At 54.0% G+C, this 18,169-nt stretch overlaps 1 protein-coding gene across 2 annotated transcripts; it reads left to right on the top strand.

Annotated features, from left to right (window-relative positions):
• Positions 1–449: 449 nt before the first annotated feature.
• Positions 450–9,954, top strand: GPR108 (G protein-coupled receptor 108). Of its 2 annotated transcripts, none has more exons than XM_049876611.1 (18): positions 450–591; positions 2,089–2,208; positions 3,965–4,015; positions 4,218–4,300; positions 5,031–5,155; positions 5,331–5,392; positions 5,482–5,550; positions 5,636–5,740; positions 6,400–6,533; positions 6,625–6,700; positions 7,205–7,278; positions 7,372–7,489; positions 7,563–7,693; positions 7,783–7,826; positions 8,236–8,285; positions 8,974–9,057; positions 9,145–9,269; positions 9,639–9,954. In XM_049876611.1, the coding sequence occupies exons 1-18, from the start codon at positions 469–471 to the stop codon at positions 9,706–9,708; spliced, it is 1,644 nt and encodes a 547-aa protein (XP_049732568.1). In that variant the 5' UTR covers positions 450–468; the 3' UTR covers positions 9,709–9,954. The 2 variants fall into 2 exon arrangements, with proteins under 2 accessions (XP_049732568.1, XP_049732567.1); XM_049876610.1 differs by having other exon boundaries at positions 4,971–5,155.
• Positions 9,955–18,169: the final 8,215 nt, after the last annotated feature.

Here is an 18,169-nt window from a genome sequence, read left to right as displayed (position 1 = left end):
TGTTCTGGACCTGAGCCACGTTCCGGGGCTAAGAAGGGGAAATCCGTCCTTAGGGATACTGGGAAATGTAGTTATTTTCATGCCTTGTTGGGCTAGCTGCTCCTGCTGCATTCTGGAAAATGTAGTCCTGGATCGATCTGTCAGTTAAAAGCAATTCCGTTTCACTGGGCCTGATATCAGCCCATCATAATTGGTTAAATGCCCTGTTCATCAAATTACATCAGAGGCCATCCTTCTGGTGATTGGTGGCTGTGAGGGCGGAGTTAAATTGCATAAGCACTCCCATTCGAAGGCGGTACAGTCCATCTACTGTCGTATTGGCGGGGGGCTTACGAGGAGACGATCGTTGATTGGTTGTGAGGGCTGGGAAAAGCCGAAAAGGCGGGCCCCACTGTGCGGCGATTGGCTTACGCGTAGGCGGGTCTGAGGGCGTCAGAGACGGTGTCAGAGGAGGCGGTGGCTCCAGAGATGGCAGGGAGCGAGAGGAGGGGGCTCGCCCGCGGGAGCCCCGGGGAGTGGGGGTCAGGGCTTCTTCTTCTCCTGCTGCTGCTGGGCGGTTGCTCCGGACGCATCCACCGCCTGACGCTGAAGGTGAGGCCCGCCGTGCGGTGGTCCGGGGCGAGAGGGGGGTGCGGCTTTGTCCTGTAGAGGCCCCCAGCTTGGAGTGGTCTCGTCCATCCTCCCCTGCTCCTTCTGCAGAATGAAGGGCCCCGGCGCCCCCCGCTTCCAGGCCTGAAATGGCCTCGTCCAATCCCGCTCGATGGTCCCGGTGGAATTGCCTGGCCGGCTGAGCTGGGGTCGTGCCCCACCCATTGGGGGCGGGGCTTCACCTCCGGGAACCCCACCCCACACACGCGCTGTGGCGTTGTTGTTGTTAGGTGTCATGGAGTCCGCTCCGACTCAGCGACTCTATAGGACAGAGTAGAACTGTCCCATAGGGTTTCCGAGGAGCGGCTGGAGGATTTGAACTGTCAACCTTTTGGTTAGCAGCCGAGCTCTACTCGCACTCTTAAAAAAAAAAAAAAATGAACCGTGGTGGTGGAGTCGATTGGGACTCATAGCGACCCTATAGGACAGAGTAGAACTGCACCATAGAGTTTCCAAGGAGCGCCTGGTGGATTCCAACTGCCAACCGTTTGGTTAGCAGCCATAGCACTTATCCACTACGCTACCAGGGTTACCCCACACTCTTAACCGTTTAAATTCTTGGGATCACTTTGGGGGCACCTAGGGAGCATTAGGGTCCCTATGTTGGAGGGAGCCTTAGGGTCGCTATGAGTCGAAATCGACTCGACCGAGACAGGTTTAGGGAGCCTTGGGGCTGTAGAGGGGCCTCTAGGAGGTCTGGAGTCGGGTTTTCTGGGGATTAATTGGAATTTTGACGTTCAGTTGAAATCAAAACATTTTCCCGGGAGGTGAGGGTCAGGCACTCGGGATCCATCTAGTGGGTGGACGTGCAGGTACCCCAGGGTTTATCTTCCGGATTCCCGGAACAGTGGCCAGAGGGCCCGAGGGCACCCTGTCCCTGCCTGGCACTGATCTGGGGCCACACCCTATAGGACAGTGTAGAACTGCCCCATAAGGTTTCCTAGGCTCTAGTCTTTTCAGGAAAAGGAGCCCTGGTGGCGCTGTGGTTAAGCTCTCAGCTGCTAATGGAAAAGTCAGCTGTTTGAACCCACCAGCTGCTGCACAGGAGAACGATGTGGCAGTCTGCTTCCATAAGATTACAGCCTTGGAAACCCTGTGGGGCAGTTCTCCTATGTCCTACAGGGTTGCTATGAGTTGGCGTCGGCTGGATGGCAATGAGCTCAGATTGGTTTGGTCTGGTAATCTTTACAGGAGATCTCCAGACCTTTCTCCATCAGAGCCAGTGGGTAGGTTTGAGCCGCCAACCTTTTTAGTTAGCAGCCGGGCACTTAACCACTGTGCCAGCAAGGCTCCTTATCACCCTTTGGATCTGTATTATAGGAGGGGGTTCCAGGTGGTGACTGAAACCCTTGGGGTAGCATCGTGCTGTGCCAGGGCTCTGGGGCTGGGCTTCAGGGCAGGGGGCGTCTGAGCCACCTGTGCCTCCTTGGTCTCTGGCAGGGGGAGAAGCGAGCAGATATCCAGCTGAACAGCTTTGGCTTCTACACCAATGGCTCCCTGGAAGTAGATCTGAGCCTCCTTTGGCTGGGCCACCAGAAGATAGAAGAGAAGACCCCGCTGGTGAGGGGTGTGGGCACATGAACACCGGAGGTCCCCCCTTCTGGGTCCGCTTCCCAGCTCTGCCACACCCATGTGACCTTGAGCCAGTCCCCTGGCCCCTCTGAGCCCCAGTTCCTCATCTGTAACATGTTGTTGTTAGGTGCCATCGAGTCCGTTCTGACTCATAGTAACCCTATGTACAACAGAACGAAACAGCGCCCAGTCCTGCGCCATCCTCACAGTTGTTGCTAGGCTTGAGCCCATTGTTGCGGCCACTGTGTTAATCCATCTCGTTGAGGGCCTTCCTCTTTTTTGCTGGCCTTCTACTTCACCCAGCATGATGTCCCTCTCCAAGGACTGGTCTCTCTGTAACATGGGGATAATGATATCTCCTGGGATAGGTGCTAGGCACTATTCGTAAGAGTTGAACAAGACACCCCCAGTTCTTACAGTCAAAATGAATTAACAGACACCCCCAGTTCTTACAGTCAAAATGAATTAACAGACACCCCCAGTTCTTACAGTCAAAATGAATTAACAGACTCCCCCAGTTCTTACAGTCAAAATGAATTAACAGACACCCCCAGTTCTTACAGTCAAAATGAATTAACAGACACCCCCAGTTCTTACAGTCAAAATGAATTAACAGACATCCCCAGTTCTTACAGTCAAAATGAATTAACAGACACCCCCAGTTCTTACAGTCAAAATGAATTAACAGACACCCCCAGTTCTTACAGTCAAAATGAATTAACAGACACCCCCAGTTCTTACAGTCAAAATGAATTAACAGACACCCCCAGTTCTTACAGTCAAAATGAATTAACAGACACCCCCAGTTCTACAGTCCGTTGAGTCAGTTCTGATTCATGACAAGCCTGCGTGTGTCAGAGCAGAACTGTGCTCCATAGGGTTTTCAGTGGCTGCTTTTTCAGAAGTAGACCTCCAGGCTTTTCTTCCCAGGCACCTCTGGGTGGACTTGAACCTCTGACCTTTCAGTTAGCAGGCAAGTGTCTTGTTTACACCACCCAGGGACTCCAGTCAAAATGAATTCCTAGCATTTATAGAACACCCACTAAATCAGATACCACGCAAAGCAATTTCCAGGTTCTCCCCACGCCCGCCCCCCAAGAGCCAGGGTTGCCATGAAAATTCTCTGAACTCAAGTCTACAGGTATGGACACAGGGTCAGAGTCACCCAGACTCAGATGCCTTCCATTCGACTCTGACTCACAATGACCCCATGTGTGTCAGAGTAGAACTGTGCTCTGTAGGGTTTTCAGTGGCTGATTTTTTGGATGTAGATCACCAGGCCTTTCTTCCGAGGTGCCTCTGGGTGGACTCGAACTGCCAACCTTTCAGTTAGCAGCCGAGCACATTAACCTTTGCACCACACAAGACCTTTGCTGACCTGGAAATGACAGACCCTAGACTCAAATCCAGATGTGCTGGATTCTAGAACTGAGGCCACAGGCCACCCACATTTTAAATGAGGGACAAACAAGGTGGGCTAGATCCAGAGGACCAGGGAAGGTCTCCCTGAGAAAGTGACATCCACATTGAGTCTTGAGGTCACTTTCAGGGTACCTAGTTAAAGGAAGGAAGAGAATGGGGGTGGGGGTGGGCTGTTGGAAAATTCCACAAGAGAACATAGGACCTGGTACATAGTAGGCGCTTGATAACGTAGGTGGGCTGCCATTTCTATTGCGACTGGCGGGGGTGGCTGGGGACCTGGGCTGGAGCCCCTCACACCCTCCCCTTTCCTTTTACCTGCCAGGTGGGCTTCAGCCTGACCCGGGTTCGATCTGGCAGTGTTCTGTCCTACTCCGTGAGTGGAGGGAGTGGGAAGAAAGTGGGGCGGGGCGGGGGAGGGCTGGGGTTTATCTGCCTTCTGTATCTGGAACCCAAAGACCCCAGTTCTTTCCCAGAGGCAGGAGGCAGCAGACCCTTCCTGGTGCGGGTGGGTGGGGAAGGAGGCAAGGCTGACTCCACAAAAGGAGTAACCCAAGCTCCCTTTTCCCACTCCCCAGCCCCAGGACCCTAACGACTGTCCCCTCCAGAAAAATAGCAGCAACCTCCAGGTCCTCTTTCTCATCAACACCAAGGATCTGCAGTGAGTTGTGCGGCAGGGGCTCACTACATACCCATCACCCATGTTTCCCTGGGTGTGATACCCACATCTCCCTGGTGTCGGGGAACCAAAAGCCAACTGCAAAGAATCCTGACCCGTAGTGGGAACACCATTCCCTCTGTTATTTCGCCACCAAGCCATCTGATTCTGGGAAGGAGGAAGAGAGAAGGGGGGTACTCAAGGAGCACTGGGGTCTCACAGCAGAAGCCTGGGACACAGAGGGTCGTTGTGAGAATAACAACAACTATTAACACTTATTGAATGCTTCATATGCACCAGGTAGGGACCTGTGAGCTTCACCTGTATTAAGTCATTTATTCCCTCTATCATTATTATCCCCATTCTTCAGATGAAAAAACTGAGGCCCCGGAACTGGAATTCAGTTCCAGGCTGCCTGGCACCAGGGTCCAATGGTATCATGTTGCCTCTCCCTCCATAAAATGTTCTTTTTAAAGAATGCACTTAAGTTGAACGAGTGAGTCGATGGAACAGGAAATGACAATCTCTAGAGCAGCCCCCTCAAGAATGTGGCAGCCGTCTTGGTGGGAGGCTCAATGGTCAAGATCAAGAGGTGAAAGTTTGCTATCACTGGTGCTGTCCCCCAGGGAGGAGACCCAGAGGGCCCAAGGGGTCATTGAGTCCTTTGGCACAGGTTGCGTGCCTGGCCCCAGCCTCCCAGACTCCTCCGCTCCACCCCCTCGCCTCCCGACAGGGTCCAGGTGCGAAAGTGTGGGTACCAGAAGAAACTATTCATCTCTCCCGGGCTCCTCCCTGAGGGGCCCTCCAACCCAGGGCTCCCAAAGCCAGGGCCCTCCGCCACCCCCAAGGTGGACAGTGGTGAGTCACAGACAGTGGTGAGTCACACTAGCCATGAGGGCAGGGAGGGGCTACTGGGCAGGGCTGCTCCATGTCCCCACTCCCGCCCCCACCCCCCGGTCTCCCTGCTGTCCCTCTCTTTGTCCATCTCTGAATTCATTCACTATCCTCACCTGGCCTGGTCTCATTCCAAAAGGGCCCCCTACGATCAACAAGGATGGGCCAGCACCTTCCACGGTGTCTCAAGGAAGCCAGCAGGTTTGGACACGCCAGGGCAGGAGGGCTTATGGGGACCCAGGTCCAGGAACAGCTGAAGGATGCTGAATGGAGGCGCTCTGTCCCCTCAGGGCCCCAGCGGGAAGGACAAGGAGCTGGTCCTGGGCCTGAGCCGTTGCAACAACTCCTACAACTTCAGTGTGAGTGTCCACAGTGCCTGCACCCCGCCTACCCCCCAAGAGCAGGTAACCCACGCCGAGGGCTCTTTTCCTCTCCCCTACCCAGTTCCATGTGGTGATCGGCTCCAGGGCTGAGGAAGGTCAATACAACCTCAACTTCCACAACTGCTACAACTTGATGCCAGGACGGGAGCAGCCATTTGACATGTCGGTGAGCAGACGGGCAGGGAGGGAGTCGGCTGACTGGGCCAGGTACCCCGTGCCCAGCCGCTAGTTGCCATTGAGTTCACTCCGACTCACGGAGGCCCCACGTGTGTCAGTAGGACTGTGTTCCCCAGGGTTTTCAATGGCTGATTTTTTGGAACCAGATCACCAGGCCCTTCTTCTGAGGCACCTCTGGGTGGACTGGAAACTTCAACCTTTTGGTTAGCAGCCAAGCTCGTTAACCATTAGCACCTCCCAGGGACTCCCATCCCAAGTTTGTTGTCGTTGTGTGCCTTCGAGTTGATTGCGACTCGTGGTGACCCCATGTGACAGAGGAGAACTGCCCCGTAGGGTTTCCTGGGCTATAATAGCCTTTACGGGGGGAGCAGATCACCAGGTCTTTCCTCCTGCAGAGCAGCTGGTAGGTTTGAACCGCCAGCCTTTCAGTTAGCAGGTGAGTGCTTAACCGTCACACCACAGGAGCTCCTTACTCTGGGCTTCGCTCCCTAAAATCCTGGCAATGCCATGAAGTAGACATCGTTATCCCCATTTGGGAGGTGGGAAAACGGCCCAGTTAGAAAGTGGGAGAGCTGGTGACTCACTCTCACAGCTCTCCAAGCCCAGAGCAGGGGCCATGAGACCACCACCACCTACTCCCCCTCCCAGGTGATGATCCGGGAGAAGAACCCCGAGGGCTTCCTGTCGGCTGCAGAAATCCCCCTTTTCAAGCTCTACCTGGTCATGTCTGCTTGCTTCCTGGCCGCAGGCATCTTCTGGGTGTCAGTCCTCTGCAGGAACGGGTAATGCCCTTGCCCCTGGGGGTCCCCACCTCCCCTCGCAGGCCCTCCCACCCTGCCCCCTGCTCATGCTTCTCCCACCCCCGCCTGGCAGGTACAACGTCTTCAAGATCCACTGGCTCATGGCAGCCCTGGCTTTCACCAAGAGCATCTCCCTCCTCTTCCACAGCGTGAGGCCTGGGCGTGACACGGAGTGGGGAGGTGGGCTGGGGTTTCAGGGCCAAGAGGAAGAGACCCCTCCATCTGACTGTCCACATGTCTGACTGTCCACAGGTCCATTTTATCATCTGTTCCTGTCTCATTGTGGCCAACTGCCCATCCAGTCATCTGTCTGTCCTTCCACCCAGCTATGACTGTCCATCCATTATTCCAGCTCTGACTCCATCCTTTGGTCCAACTGTCCACCTAGTCATCTGTCTGTCCTTCCGTCCAACTATGACTGTCCATCCATTGTTCTGGCTGTGACTGTCCATTTTTCAGTACTCTGCCATCTTTCTGCTTATAACCTTCTGTTTCCTGAACGTTCTAACTTACCAAGCTTAGTGTTTACTGAACTTCCTGCCAGTGATTACACACGTCCCTGTACTACCACCACCCACCCAGTTGTAACCCCCATCCATCCGCCCACCCACCCATCCCTCCCTCTGACGATCCATCTCTCCATTCACCCCCAGGTCAACTACTACTTCATCAACAGCCAGGGCCACCCCATCGAAGGCCTCGCTGTCATGCACTACATCACACACCTGTGAGTACTGTTCCCTCAAGAGTGGGCAGGTGTGTGGGCAGCAGGCAGGGCCAGGCTTCCCATCTCATCACCACCCGCCCTCGACCCCCTCAGGCTGAAGGGCGCCCTCCTTTTCATCACCATCGCTCTGATCGGCTCTGGCTGGGCCTTTGTCAAGTACGTCCTGTCGGACAAGGAGAAGAAGATCTTCGGAATTGTGATCCCCCTGCAGGTACGTAGTGGGGCCCTGGCTGGGGGGGTGGGCAGAACCCGGGTGGTGCCCACCCACGGCCCTGGCCCCGCAGGTCCTGGCCAACGTGGCCTACATCGTCATCGAGTCCCGTGAGGAGGGCGCCAGTGACTACAAGCTCTGGAAGGAGATCCTTTTCCTGGTGGACCTCATCTGCTGTGGTGCCATCCTCTTCCCCGTCGTCTGGTGAGGCCGTAGGAGGGTGAGCAGGGTGGCTGGAACCCCCACCCCGTAGGCGTGGAGGGGTCAGCGTGACGGCATCCTGTGCCCCCCAGGTCCATCCGGCACCTCCAAGACGCGTCTGGCACAGACGGGAAGGGTGAGGCCCAACTACTGGGGCCTCTGCGCCCTGGCCCCCTTCCCATTCCAGGCTTTCTTTCTGCCCCCACATGCCCCTCCTGGCCCTTCTGCTCCTGGACACCTGCATCAGCCCCTCTACCCCCTTCGACACCTCTGTCCATCTTCTGTGGCCCCCTGGGCACCTCCATTCTACTTCCCTGGGCACCTCCATCACCCCCTCTGTCCCCCTTGACCACCTCTGTCTGGCCCCTCTGCCCGCTTGGTTGCCCTCTCTGGCCACTCCTTAGTGCCTCTGTCCCCTTGGATCCCCCTGTAGACTTTCTGCCCCTGGACACCCTCCCAGATGTCCTGTCTTTCTCCTCCTGTTGCTAACCCCTTTGTTGTGGCTTCCGACTTCTTCCCTGACCCCACTCTCTGCCCTCCCCCAGTGGCAGTGAGCCTGGCCAAGCTGAAGCTGTTCCGGCATTACTATGTCATGGTAGGAGCCCTACTCAGGCTTGACCAGGGGGCGGGGGGGGGGCAGGGCAGTGAGGACAGGGATCATGGCCACCCTAGCCCCTCCATTTGCCATCCCCTCTGCCCCCAACCCCCAGGCTCCCACTCCAACCCCAGCCCTACAGTCTGGGTGGTCCCATGGTCCAGGGGGTCCCACAGTCCAGGTGGTGATGCCATGGTCCTGGAGGCCCCACAGTCAGGAGGTCCCAGGGTTGGGGAGGTTCCACAGTTGGGGCAGTCCCATAGTTGGTGAGGTCTCACAGTCTGGAGAACCCACAGTTGGAGGGTCCTATGGTCAGGGAGGTTCCATGGTCCAGGAGATTCTACAGTTGGAGTGGTCCCTTGGTCTGGGGTCCCACAGTTGGGGTGGTGCCACAGTCTAGGGTCCCATGTTCGGGGTGGTGCCATGGTCTAGGGTCCCATGGTCAGGGTGGTACCATGGTCTACGGTCTCGCGGTCGGGGTGGTGCCACGGTCTGCAGTGCCACGGTTGGGGTGGTCCCATGGTCTAGGGACCCACGGTCAGGGTCGTGCCATGGTCTATAGCCCCACGGTCAGGGTAGTGCCACGGTCTATGGTCCCACAGTCAGGGTGATGCCACGGGCTACAGTCCCATGGTCAGGGTGGTGCCATGGTCTACGGTCCCACGGTCTGGTGGCTCTCTGCCTGCAGGTGGTCTGTTACATCTACTTCACACGCATTATCGCCATCCTGCTGAGGGTGGCCGTGCCCTTCCAGTGGCAGTGGCTGTACCAGGTAACCAGGGAGCCCCAGGGCAGGGGGAGGGGGTGGAGGTGCAGACCAGGGGGTGGCTGACACACGGCCCTGCCCCTTCATCCCCAGCTGCTGGTGGAGGGCTCCACGCTGGCCTTCTTTGTGCTCACGGGCTACAAGTTCCAGCCCACAGGGGACAACCCGTACCTGCAGCTGCCCCAGGAGGATGAGGAGGACGTGCAGATGGAGCAAGTGTGAGCAGAGGGCTCTGGAGCAGGAGGGGACGGGACAGCACGGGAGTGGGACCTAGGCAGTTCTGGGAGGGGTTAGGCAGGGTGGGGGCCTGGGAGTGTGTGGGTGGAGCCAAGGGGGCCGTGGGGTCGTGAGTGGAGCTGGGGCAACTTTGAGGGTGGGGCCAGGGCGGCTCTGGAGGTGGGGTGGGGGTTGCTGCAGCTCTGGGGGCGAGGCCAGGGCAGCTCCACCGGGGTAGGTGGGCAGATCTGGGGGTGGGAAGGTAGGTCAGAGCGTCTCCGTGGGTGGGGTGGGAGTTGGTGGGGGTGGGGGTGGGGGTGGGCCGGCCACCCCCTCAGCTCCTGGACCGCCCCCTCCTGGTCTGTTTCCAGAATGACTGACTCCGGGTTCCGGGAAGGTCTGTCAAAAGTCAACAAAGCCGGCGGGCGGGAGCTGTTGTGACGGGCTCCCAGTTGGCCAGCCTCCCCTTCTCCCACATTCCCGCCTGCTGACCCCCCAGAGTGCGGGGGAGGAGGGGCCTGTGTCGACGCTGCTGCATTGCTCGACTCGGCTCCACCCGGCTCACAGAACCCACTCAGAAGCAGACGGAAACCCTCCTCTCCCCCGCAAGGATCGGCCCCCTTCCCTCACCTGGGACCAACCCCACTTCCAACTTACCGCTGTAAAATAAAGACCAGTCTGTTTTGCTACCCGTTTCTTGCCTTTGTGGGGGTCGAGGTCTAAGGCACCGAGGTCGCGTTTACAATTTAGAAACCTGTATTCGTTGGGGGGCTGGGGGGCGTGGAGCCCTGGTGGCACTAACCTTTGGTTAGCTAAGGCTGCTAAGCAAAAGGTCGGCAGTTCGAATCCACAAGCCGCTCCTTGGAAACCCTATGGGGCAGTTCTACTCTGACCTACAGGGTTGCTATGAGTCAGAACTGACTGGACCACAACAGGTATGGCTTTTTTTTTTTTTTTTTTCTTTTAATTCTCTGGGAGAGGAGGCCAGTGTCCACGTCTTCATACATTCCATAAATGTTAATTGAGCAAGGCCATGCGTGTGCCAGGCCAAGTACCAGGTGCTGGGGACACAGCTGTGACGAAGACAGGCTGGGTCCCAGCTCTCAAGGGGTTCACCCTCCCTGGGGTGGTGGCAGAGAGAGGGACATGTCCTCAGGTGATTCCATCACAGTGCCCTCTGAGCCACGGTGGGGTCTGCAAGGGTCCCTGATCCCGCATGGGAGGTCAGGGAAGACAGCAAAGGCCGGAAGTGAGGAAAAAATAGTGATCTCCAGACCCACAGTGTCTGAGACTAAAGAGCAAAAATAAGAAAAAAAAAAAAAAACAGTTGTCAGTGGGGTCCACTCCAGCTCTTAGTGACCCTGTGTGCATCAGAGTAGAACTGTGCTACATAGATGTCTTAGTCATCTACTGCTGCGTAACAGAAATACCACAAGTGGATGGCTTTAACAAAGAGACATTTATTCTCTCACGTTCTAGTAGGTTACAAGTCCAAATTCAGGGCATCAGCTTTGGGGGAAGGCTTTCTCTTGTCGGCTCTGGAGGAAGGTCATTGTCCTCAATCTCCCCCTGGTCAAGGAGCTTCTCAGGCACAGGGATCCCGTGTCCAAAGGACGCGCTCTGCTCCTGGTACTGCTTTCTTGGTGGTATGAGGTCCCCAACTCTGCTTGCTTCCTTTTCCTTTTATCTCCTGAGAGATAGAAGGTGGTGCAGGCCACACCCCAGGGAAATTCTCTTTACCTTGGATCAGGGAGGTGATCTGAGTAAGGGTGTTACAATCCCACCCTAAGCCTCTTTAGCATAAAATTACAATCACAAAATGGAGGACAACCACACAATACTGGGAATCATGGCCTAACCAAGTTGATACATATTTTGGGGGGAATGCAATTCAATCCATGACAATAGGGTTTTCAATGGCTGATTTTTTCAAAAGTAGATTGCCAGGCCTTTCTTCCCAGGCACCTCTCAATGAATTCGAACCAACCTTTTGGTTAGTAGCCAAGTGCTTAACCATTTGTGCCATCCAGGGACACCAAAAATAAAAATAACAGTAGCCCTGGTGACACAATGGCTAAGCACTCAGCTGCTAACTAAAAGACTGGCGGTTTGAACCCACCATAGCGCCACGGGAGAAAAGACCTGGCGATCTGCGCCTGTAAAGATTATGGCCTAGGAAATCCTGTGGGGCAGTTCTACTCCTACATGGGGTTGCTATGAGTCATAATCGACTCTGTGGCACCCCACAACAATAACATCAGAGTGGTTGCTATGCGCCACACCCTATTCTAAGATCTCCCTAGGCTTTAACCCAAAAAGCCTGTGAGGCACAGAGGCCAAGTTAGTGAGGCTCCAACCCCGGCAGTCTGGTTCCAGAGTTGTCATTAACTACTGCCTGCACTGCCCCTCTGCAGCTAGACTCCCTGCAGCCAAACCCCAACCTTGCCACCATCTGCAGTGTGTCCCTGGATAAGTGCCTTAGACTCTCTGTTTCCTTGCATGTAAATGGAGCCTCAGGGTTGTGGTGCATCATGGGGATAACAGGTGTCACATGCTCAGTCCAGTGCCCAGCATCACAGCCTGAGCTCTAAGGGACCTGCCCTGAACGGCAGATTAAACACACCTGCAGGCACAACTGTGGGCAGGCTCCCAAGACTCCTCCCCCCTGCCCTCCAACTGCAGCTCTTAGAACCCCTCTGGGAGCTCAGAGAGACATTGCTCCAGGCCCCTCAGGCCCTGCCTGGCATGGGCCCCAGGCACGGAACAGGTAGGAGGCCAGGCTTGGGTAAGACTTCCTGCAGGCGGAAGCAAGTGTGGCTGGGGCCCAGGGGAATAAATAGCCCGGCCAGACAAAGAGGGAAGTGGGATGGCATTGCAGGCCCCCACGGAAGTTTTGTGACCAGGCAGGGATGCCTAGAATAGCCTGGCACTGCAGGGCTAGCTGGGGACGGTGGGGGCTGGAGTAGCTGGCAGAGCCTGGAGATGGCAGATGTACCAGGACTTCATGCCGGGGCCCACAGGAGCCATGGGAGAGCTTAAATGAGGGAGGGACCTGGCCATGTGGGGGCTGATGCTTCACTCCATGTATGAGTCTCCTGGAGTCCCTGGGTAGTGCAAACGGTTAACGTGCTCAGCTGCTAACCAAAAGTTTGGAAGTCCGAGTACGCTCAAAAGTGCCTTGGAAGAAAGGCCTGGCAATTTACTTCAAAAAAATCAGCCTATACCAGGAGTCAGAATCCGACTTGGCAACTGGTAACTTATTAGTATTGGAGGGCTGCATAACAAAGTATCACAGCTGGGTACTGAAAACAACAGAAATGCATTGTCTCACAGTTCTGGAGGCTAGGAGTCCAATTCAGCGTGCTTGCAGGACCACGCTCTCTGAAGGCTCCAGGGGAAACCCCTTCCTTGTCTCTTCCAGCTTCTGGTGTCCCCAGGCATTCCTTGGCTTGTGGCTGCATCACTCCCACCTCTGCCTCCTTGGTCACATGTCCATCTTCCCTCTGTGTCTGTCTCTGGGCCTCTTCACCTTTCATAGGTGTAAAAACGGCTTGGAGGCAATATCTGACCTCCTCCAGCTTCAGGAGGGGGAAGGAGAATCAGGATCAACAGCACAGGACTGATTTCTATGAGATGGGGGCCAGACGTGCCTCCTCTCTCCACCATCTTTACCAATTCTGACACCAACCATCCCCTCCTGGCATTCTCTACTTCTCTGTTGGCTTTGAAAATTTGTTGCAATGGCCACACAGAACCCACAGGTACAATTATGAGGTTTATCAGGAAAGTAACAGTTACAATTCAGGGTTAGGAACGCTCAGGATACAGTTCTTCCATCTGGACAGTCTCTTCCCAGCCGTGCTTGCAGGCAGGCCTCTCCCTGGCCCTCAGTCTCCACCCAAAAGTGCTCAGCTTTCTCTCTCCATGGGCCAGGAAGCCAACCAAGCCATCTCCTGCTACTGAGTCTCTGCTGCTGGGTCTCTCCTTCTTTGGTGGTGATGGGCTTTTTCTCTCTGCTCTGGAGTTGGCTCTCTTTTAATGCAAAACTGGCCAATCTCCTTGGATTACACGGTTGCCCAGTCCTGCCTGATCAGCTGGGTGGGAGTTATTAGACCATGGATAGAAAGGCCACCCAAAAGTGATCAATCAGTAATCAATCACACCATAATAGGGCATCACTCAGATAAGCTTTAGAACCCACCCTACTCCAGTATGACCTCATGTTAACCTCACTGATACCATCTTCAAAGACCCTATTTCCAAACAAGGTCAAATTCACAGGTACCAGGGGTTAGATCTTCAACATGTCTCTTGGCGGGGCGGGGGGAGGGACTCAATCTGTAACACTTCATATGCCTGCTGTGGTCATTTGAAAAATGTTCCCCCCTCATAGATGACCACATCCTAATCCCAGGACCTGTGAATATGGTACCTGAGTTCCTGGGTGGCATGAACATTTAAGTTCTTGAACTAATCAGAAGATTGGTGGTTCCAACCCACCCAAAGGTGCCTCAGAAAAAGGTCTGCTTCCAAAAGGGCAAGCCTTGAATACTTTATGGAGTACAGGTCTACTCAGAAGCACTTGACAGCCACTAGCTTGGTTTACATGGCTAAAGGGATTTGGCAGATAAGATTAAGGGTTGCGAGATGGAGGATTGCCCTGGATTATTTGAAGGGACCCAATGTAATCATATCAAAAAAAAAAAAAAAAAAACAGCCAAACCTCTTGCCATCAAGTCGATTCCAAATCATAGCGACCCTATAGGCCAGAGTAGAGCTGCCCCACACGGTTTCAAAGGAGCAGCTGGTGGATTCAAACTGCTGACCTTTTGGTTAGGAGCCATAGCTCTTAGCCACTATACCACCAGAGTTCATGGGGGCCCTTCTGAAGGAAAGAAAGAGGCAGAAGAGCCAGAGAAGCAGAGGTTGGCCTGATGTGAGGAAGGGGCCACGAGCCAAGGAATGTGCGCTGTCTCTGCTGTTGTCGTTAGGTGCCACCGAGTCAGTTCTGACTCACAGCGACCCTTTGTACAACAGAATGAAACACTGCCCGGTCCTGCACCATCCTCTGATTGTTGTTATGCTTGAGCCCATGGTTGCAGCCACTGTGTCAGTCCATCTCGTTGAGGGTCTTCCTCTTTTTGCTCACGCTCTGCTTTACCAAGCATGGTGTCCTTCTCCAGGGACTAGTCCCTTCTGCTAACACGTCCAAAGTACATGAGATGGAGTCTGGCCATCCTTGCTTCTAGGGAGCACTCTGGCTGTGCTTCTTCCGAGGCAGATTTGTTCTTTCTTTTGGCAGCCCATGGTATATTCAATATTCTTCACCAACACCATAATTTAAAGGTGTCAATTCTTCTTCGGTCTTCCTTGTTCATTGTCCAGCTTTCACATACATAGGAGGCAACTGAAAATAACCCGGCGTGGGTCAGGAGCACCTTAGTCCTCAAGGTGATATCTTTGCATTCCAACACTTTAAAGAGGTCTTCAGGTGGTCTCCAGAGGCTGGAAAAGGCGAGGAAACAGACCCTCCCCTGGAGTATACAGAAGGAACTAGCCCTGTGAACACCTTAATTTTAGACTTCAAAGCTCCAGAGCTGAAAGGTTTAAATCTGTGCTGTTTTAAGCCACTAAGTTAGTCCTCCAGAACCTGTCAAGGAGCCCTGGTGGTGCATTAGCTAAGCGCTCAGCTGCTAACCAAAAGATTGCTGATTCAAACTCATCCAGCAATTCTGCTGGAGAATGGCCTGGCAATCTGCTCCTGTAGAGATTACAGCTGAGAAAACCCTATGGGACAGTTCTACTCTGTCATCTGGGTTTGCTATGAGTCAGAACTGACTAGACAGCACCCAACAACAACCTGTCTGTTGGTTCATCATACTGTGGTAGATTGTGTGTTCTTATGATACCGGAAGCTATGCCACCAGTATTTCAGATACTACCAGGGTCACCCATAGTGGACAAGTTTCAGCAGAGCTTCCAGAATAAGGTAAGACTAGGAAGAAAGGCCTGGCAATCTAGTTATGATGATTAGCCAATGGAAATCCTATGGATCACAACAGAACATTGTCCAACTTGCTTTCTGCCTCCAAAACAAACACGTCATCAGGAAGGCTCAATTGCTGGAGGAAGACTTCTTTTTTGGTGAAGTAGAGGGCCAGTTAGGGCGAGGTCAAGGGAGACTCTTGGTGAGATGGATTGGCACAATAGCCACAAGGAGGGACTCCAAAATGCTGACAATCGTAAGGATGACACAGAACTTGGCAACGTTTCTGTTGTCTATAAGGTCACCATGAATCAGAGTCAACTCTCCGGCAGTTAACAACAAACAAGTTTGTCGTAATTTGTTACAGCAACTGGAGAAAACTCATACAGTTTAGGTGAACAAACTCTGGAGCCACACTTGTTGTTGGGTGCCATCGAGTTGATTCCAACTCATAGTGAACACACGTGACAGAGTAGAGCTGCCCCACAGGGTTTCCTAGACCATAATTTTTACAGGAGCAAATTGCCAGGTCTTTCTCCTTCCAACCTTTCTGTTAGCAGCCCAGTGCTTAACCATTGTACCACCTTTGTATTGAAGGAATACAAAGGTGTATTTTAGAAAGAGCCCCCAGCTGCTGGGGAGCAGATAGACTGGAAGGGGTGAGACTTCCAGGGGTAAGAGACCAGGGAGGAGGCAGAGAAGTGGGCAGGGAGCTCAGGGGTGGAACTGTCACCAACGTGAAGCTGGGAGGGTGTGGAGCAGCTATGATAAAAATTAAAAGCTGGTTCAAGGACATCGAGTGTTCACTGCGTGTGGGGCACAGGCCGAGCATTCTGTTTTCACAATGCCCCTGGAGTCTCACCCCAAGACGAGGAGGGAGGTTCTCATGCTATGTATCTCCTATTGACAGATCAGGAAAGTGAGGCTTGGAGACAGGAGTGGGCCTGGCCCTGGAGTAGGGGTCCCAGCACAGTTGAACCCAAAAGCTCTTCCCCTGTGTCCTACAGGGCTAGGGGCCCCAGATGCCCAGGCCTCTGTTGGGTTATGGGGGAGGGAGGAGCTGGGAAGGGGGTGTTGTCCTGGGGCCCATCAATATAGCCAGGTCAGGGTTATGGCCTCAAGTTAATAAGTAATGATGGGGGGAGGGTAGCCGGGCTGCAGGTCCTGGATGGGATATTCTCTGTAGGCAGTGGAGCAGGGCCCCACCCTGGAAGTGAGAGGTCCTCCTTACTCCCAGGCCTGGGGTGGGTGAGGGGCACCTGAGCTCCTTCCCCGGAAATCATTCCCATTCCCTTCTCTTCTTTCACCCCAGATAAAATACGGGTCCATTCCTTTCAAATATCAGATAAACAACAAATAATTTCCTCACATAAGTGCGTCCCCAATATCCCACTTACCCTCAGCCCAGTGGGTAGGCGGGTAGGCCTGCTAACTGGAATTCTGCCCAAGGCTCCTGCCCTCCCTCCCCCAAATACTGCAGGGGACTCACTTATGCTAAGAAGTGAGTCACTGTCTATGTGACATTAAAATAGACCTGGGCAGCTTGTCCTTTTATTTGCAAAATCTGTCAACCTAACAGCTCAGTCATCTAGGATAGAGGAAAACTTAGTCCCAGAAAGGAGTCCTTCCGTCTCTGGTCCCTGGAACCCGGAAGGGTTTCTGGAGAGTCAAGAAATTGTTCTGTGCCCTCTGACCTTACCTGCACCAATCACTGTCCACGTTACCCATGCAGCTCACCACCTACCATACCTATACCGCTGTAAGCAGGTCCCGTTACCTCATTGAACCCTCACGGCCAGGATAAGAGGTTGATTCTATTCTTGCATCCACCTTGTGGTTGTTAGTTGCCATCAAGTCAGCTGACTCATGGCAGCCCCACGTGTGTCAGAGTAGAACTGTGCTCCACAGGGTTTTCCGTGGCTGATTTTTTGGAAGTAGGTCAATGGGCCTTTCTTCTGAGGCACCTCTGGGTGGATTTGAACCACTAACCTTTGGGCTAGTAATAGACTGTTTAACCGCTCGCACCACCCAGGGTGCCCCGTGTCCATCTTACAGATGTGGAAACTGAGGCCCAGAGAGATAAAGGCGACACAGCCATTAACTGCAGGAGCCAGGATTCAAACCATGCAGTGTGGTTCCAGCTCTTGGTGGTTCACTACCACACATGACCGCATTCGGGAAGAAAAACTGAGCGGGGTCCTGGGGCTTGGTGGAAATACCACCAAAAGCCCTGGATGCACCCAGGCTATTCCTTCTTGGGTGCTTCCCTCACAACGTCCCACTTGCCATGAACCCAGACAGCCTGGCTCTCCCTCCCTCTACACTCCTGTCTGGAATGCTGGGTGGGTGGACCAGCTAACTGGAATTCCACCCGGGCCTCTTCCTCTTTCTCCCCTGCTGGCATCCTCCTCTCAAATTTCTGGACACAAATGCCCATCCCCCAGGAAAAGGTCCTGATGGCTGAGAAATTTCTCCTATTTCCCATTCCAGCCCTGGCCTGGCTTCCCATCCAGGAGGTCAATTTTACCTCCATCCTCTGGTCCCTTCCTAGATGTTCCTAGAGTTCAGGGCCCTGACTCTTCCCAGACCTCCACCAGCATGAATGAGAATGATGACAACCTGTTGATTGATCCTTCCCTCCTGCCAGGGCCTTCAAAGCACTGTGTCCTTAAATAGTCACAACAGTCAGCACTATTAGCACCCCCATTGTTCAGATGGGCAAACTGAGGCTCTGAGAAAGGAGGAACCCAGCCTTGCAGTCAAGCCGAGAGAGGGCAGGAATTCCTTCTCCAAGTTGTCACACCACAGAGCTGGAATGAAGAAGGCTATAGCAAAACCAGGAAATGGAATGGTTTCGAGAAGGGTGGGGGTTAGAAAGGTCCCTGGGTGGCAAAAATGGTTTGCGCCCAACTACTA

Source organism: Elephas maximus, chromosome 3, assembly GCF_024166365.1.
Source record: "Elephas maximus indicus isolate mEleMax1 chromosome 3, mEleMax1 primary haplotype, whole genome shotgun sequence".
In the NCBI taxonomy this organism is placed as follows: domain Eukaryota; kingdom Metazoa; phylum Chordata; class Mammalia; order Proboscidea; family Elephantidae; genus Elephas; species Elephas maximus.
This window is presented reverse-complemented; position numbering and strand designations above follow the sequence as displayed.

Bases quoted from the DNA above. Each gene is read 5' to 3' on its own strand.
- GPR108 (XM_049876610.1), top strand. From the start codon at position 469: ATGGCAGGGAGCGAGAGGAGGGGGCTCGCCCGCGGGAGCCCCGGGGAG. The intron at 7,279-7,371 runs GTGAGTACTGTT...CGACCCCCTCAG, and splicing joins ATGCACTACATCACACACCT to GCTGAAGGGCGCCCTCCTTT. The intron at 9,270-9,638 runs GTGAGCAGAGGG...GTCTGTTTCCAG, and splicing joins GACGTGCAGATGGAGCAAGT to AATGACTGACTCCGGGTTCC.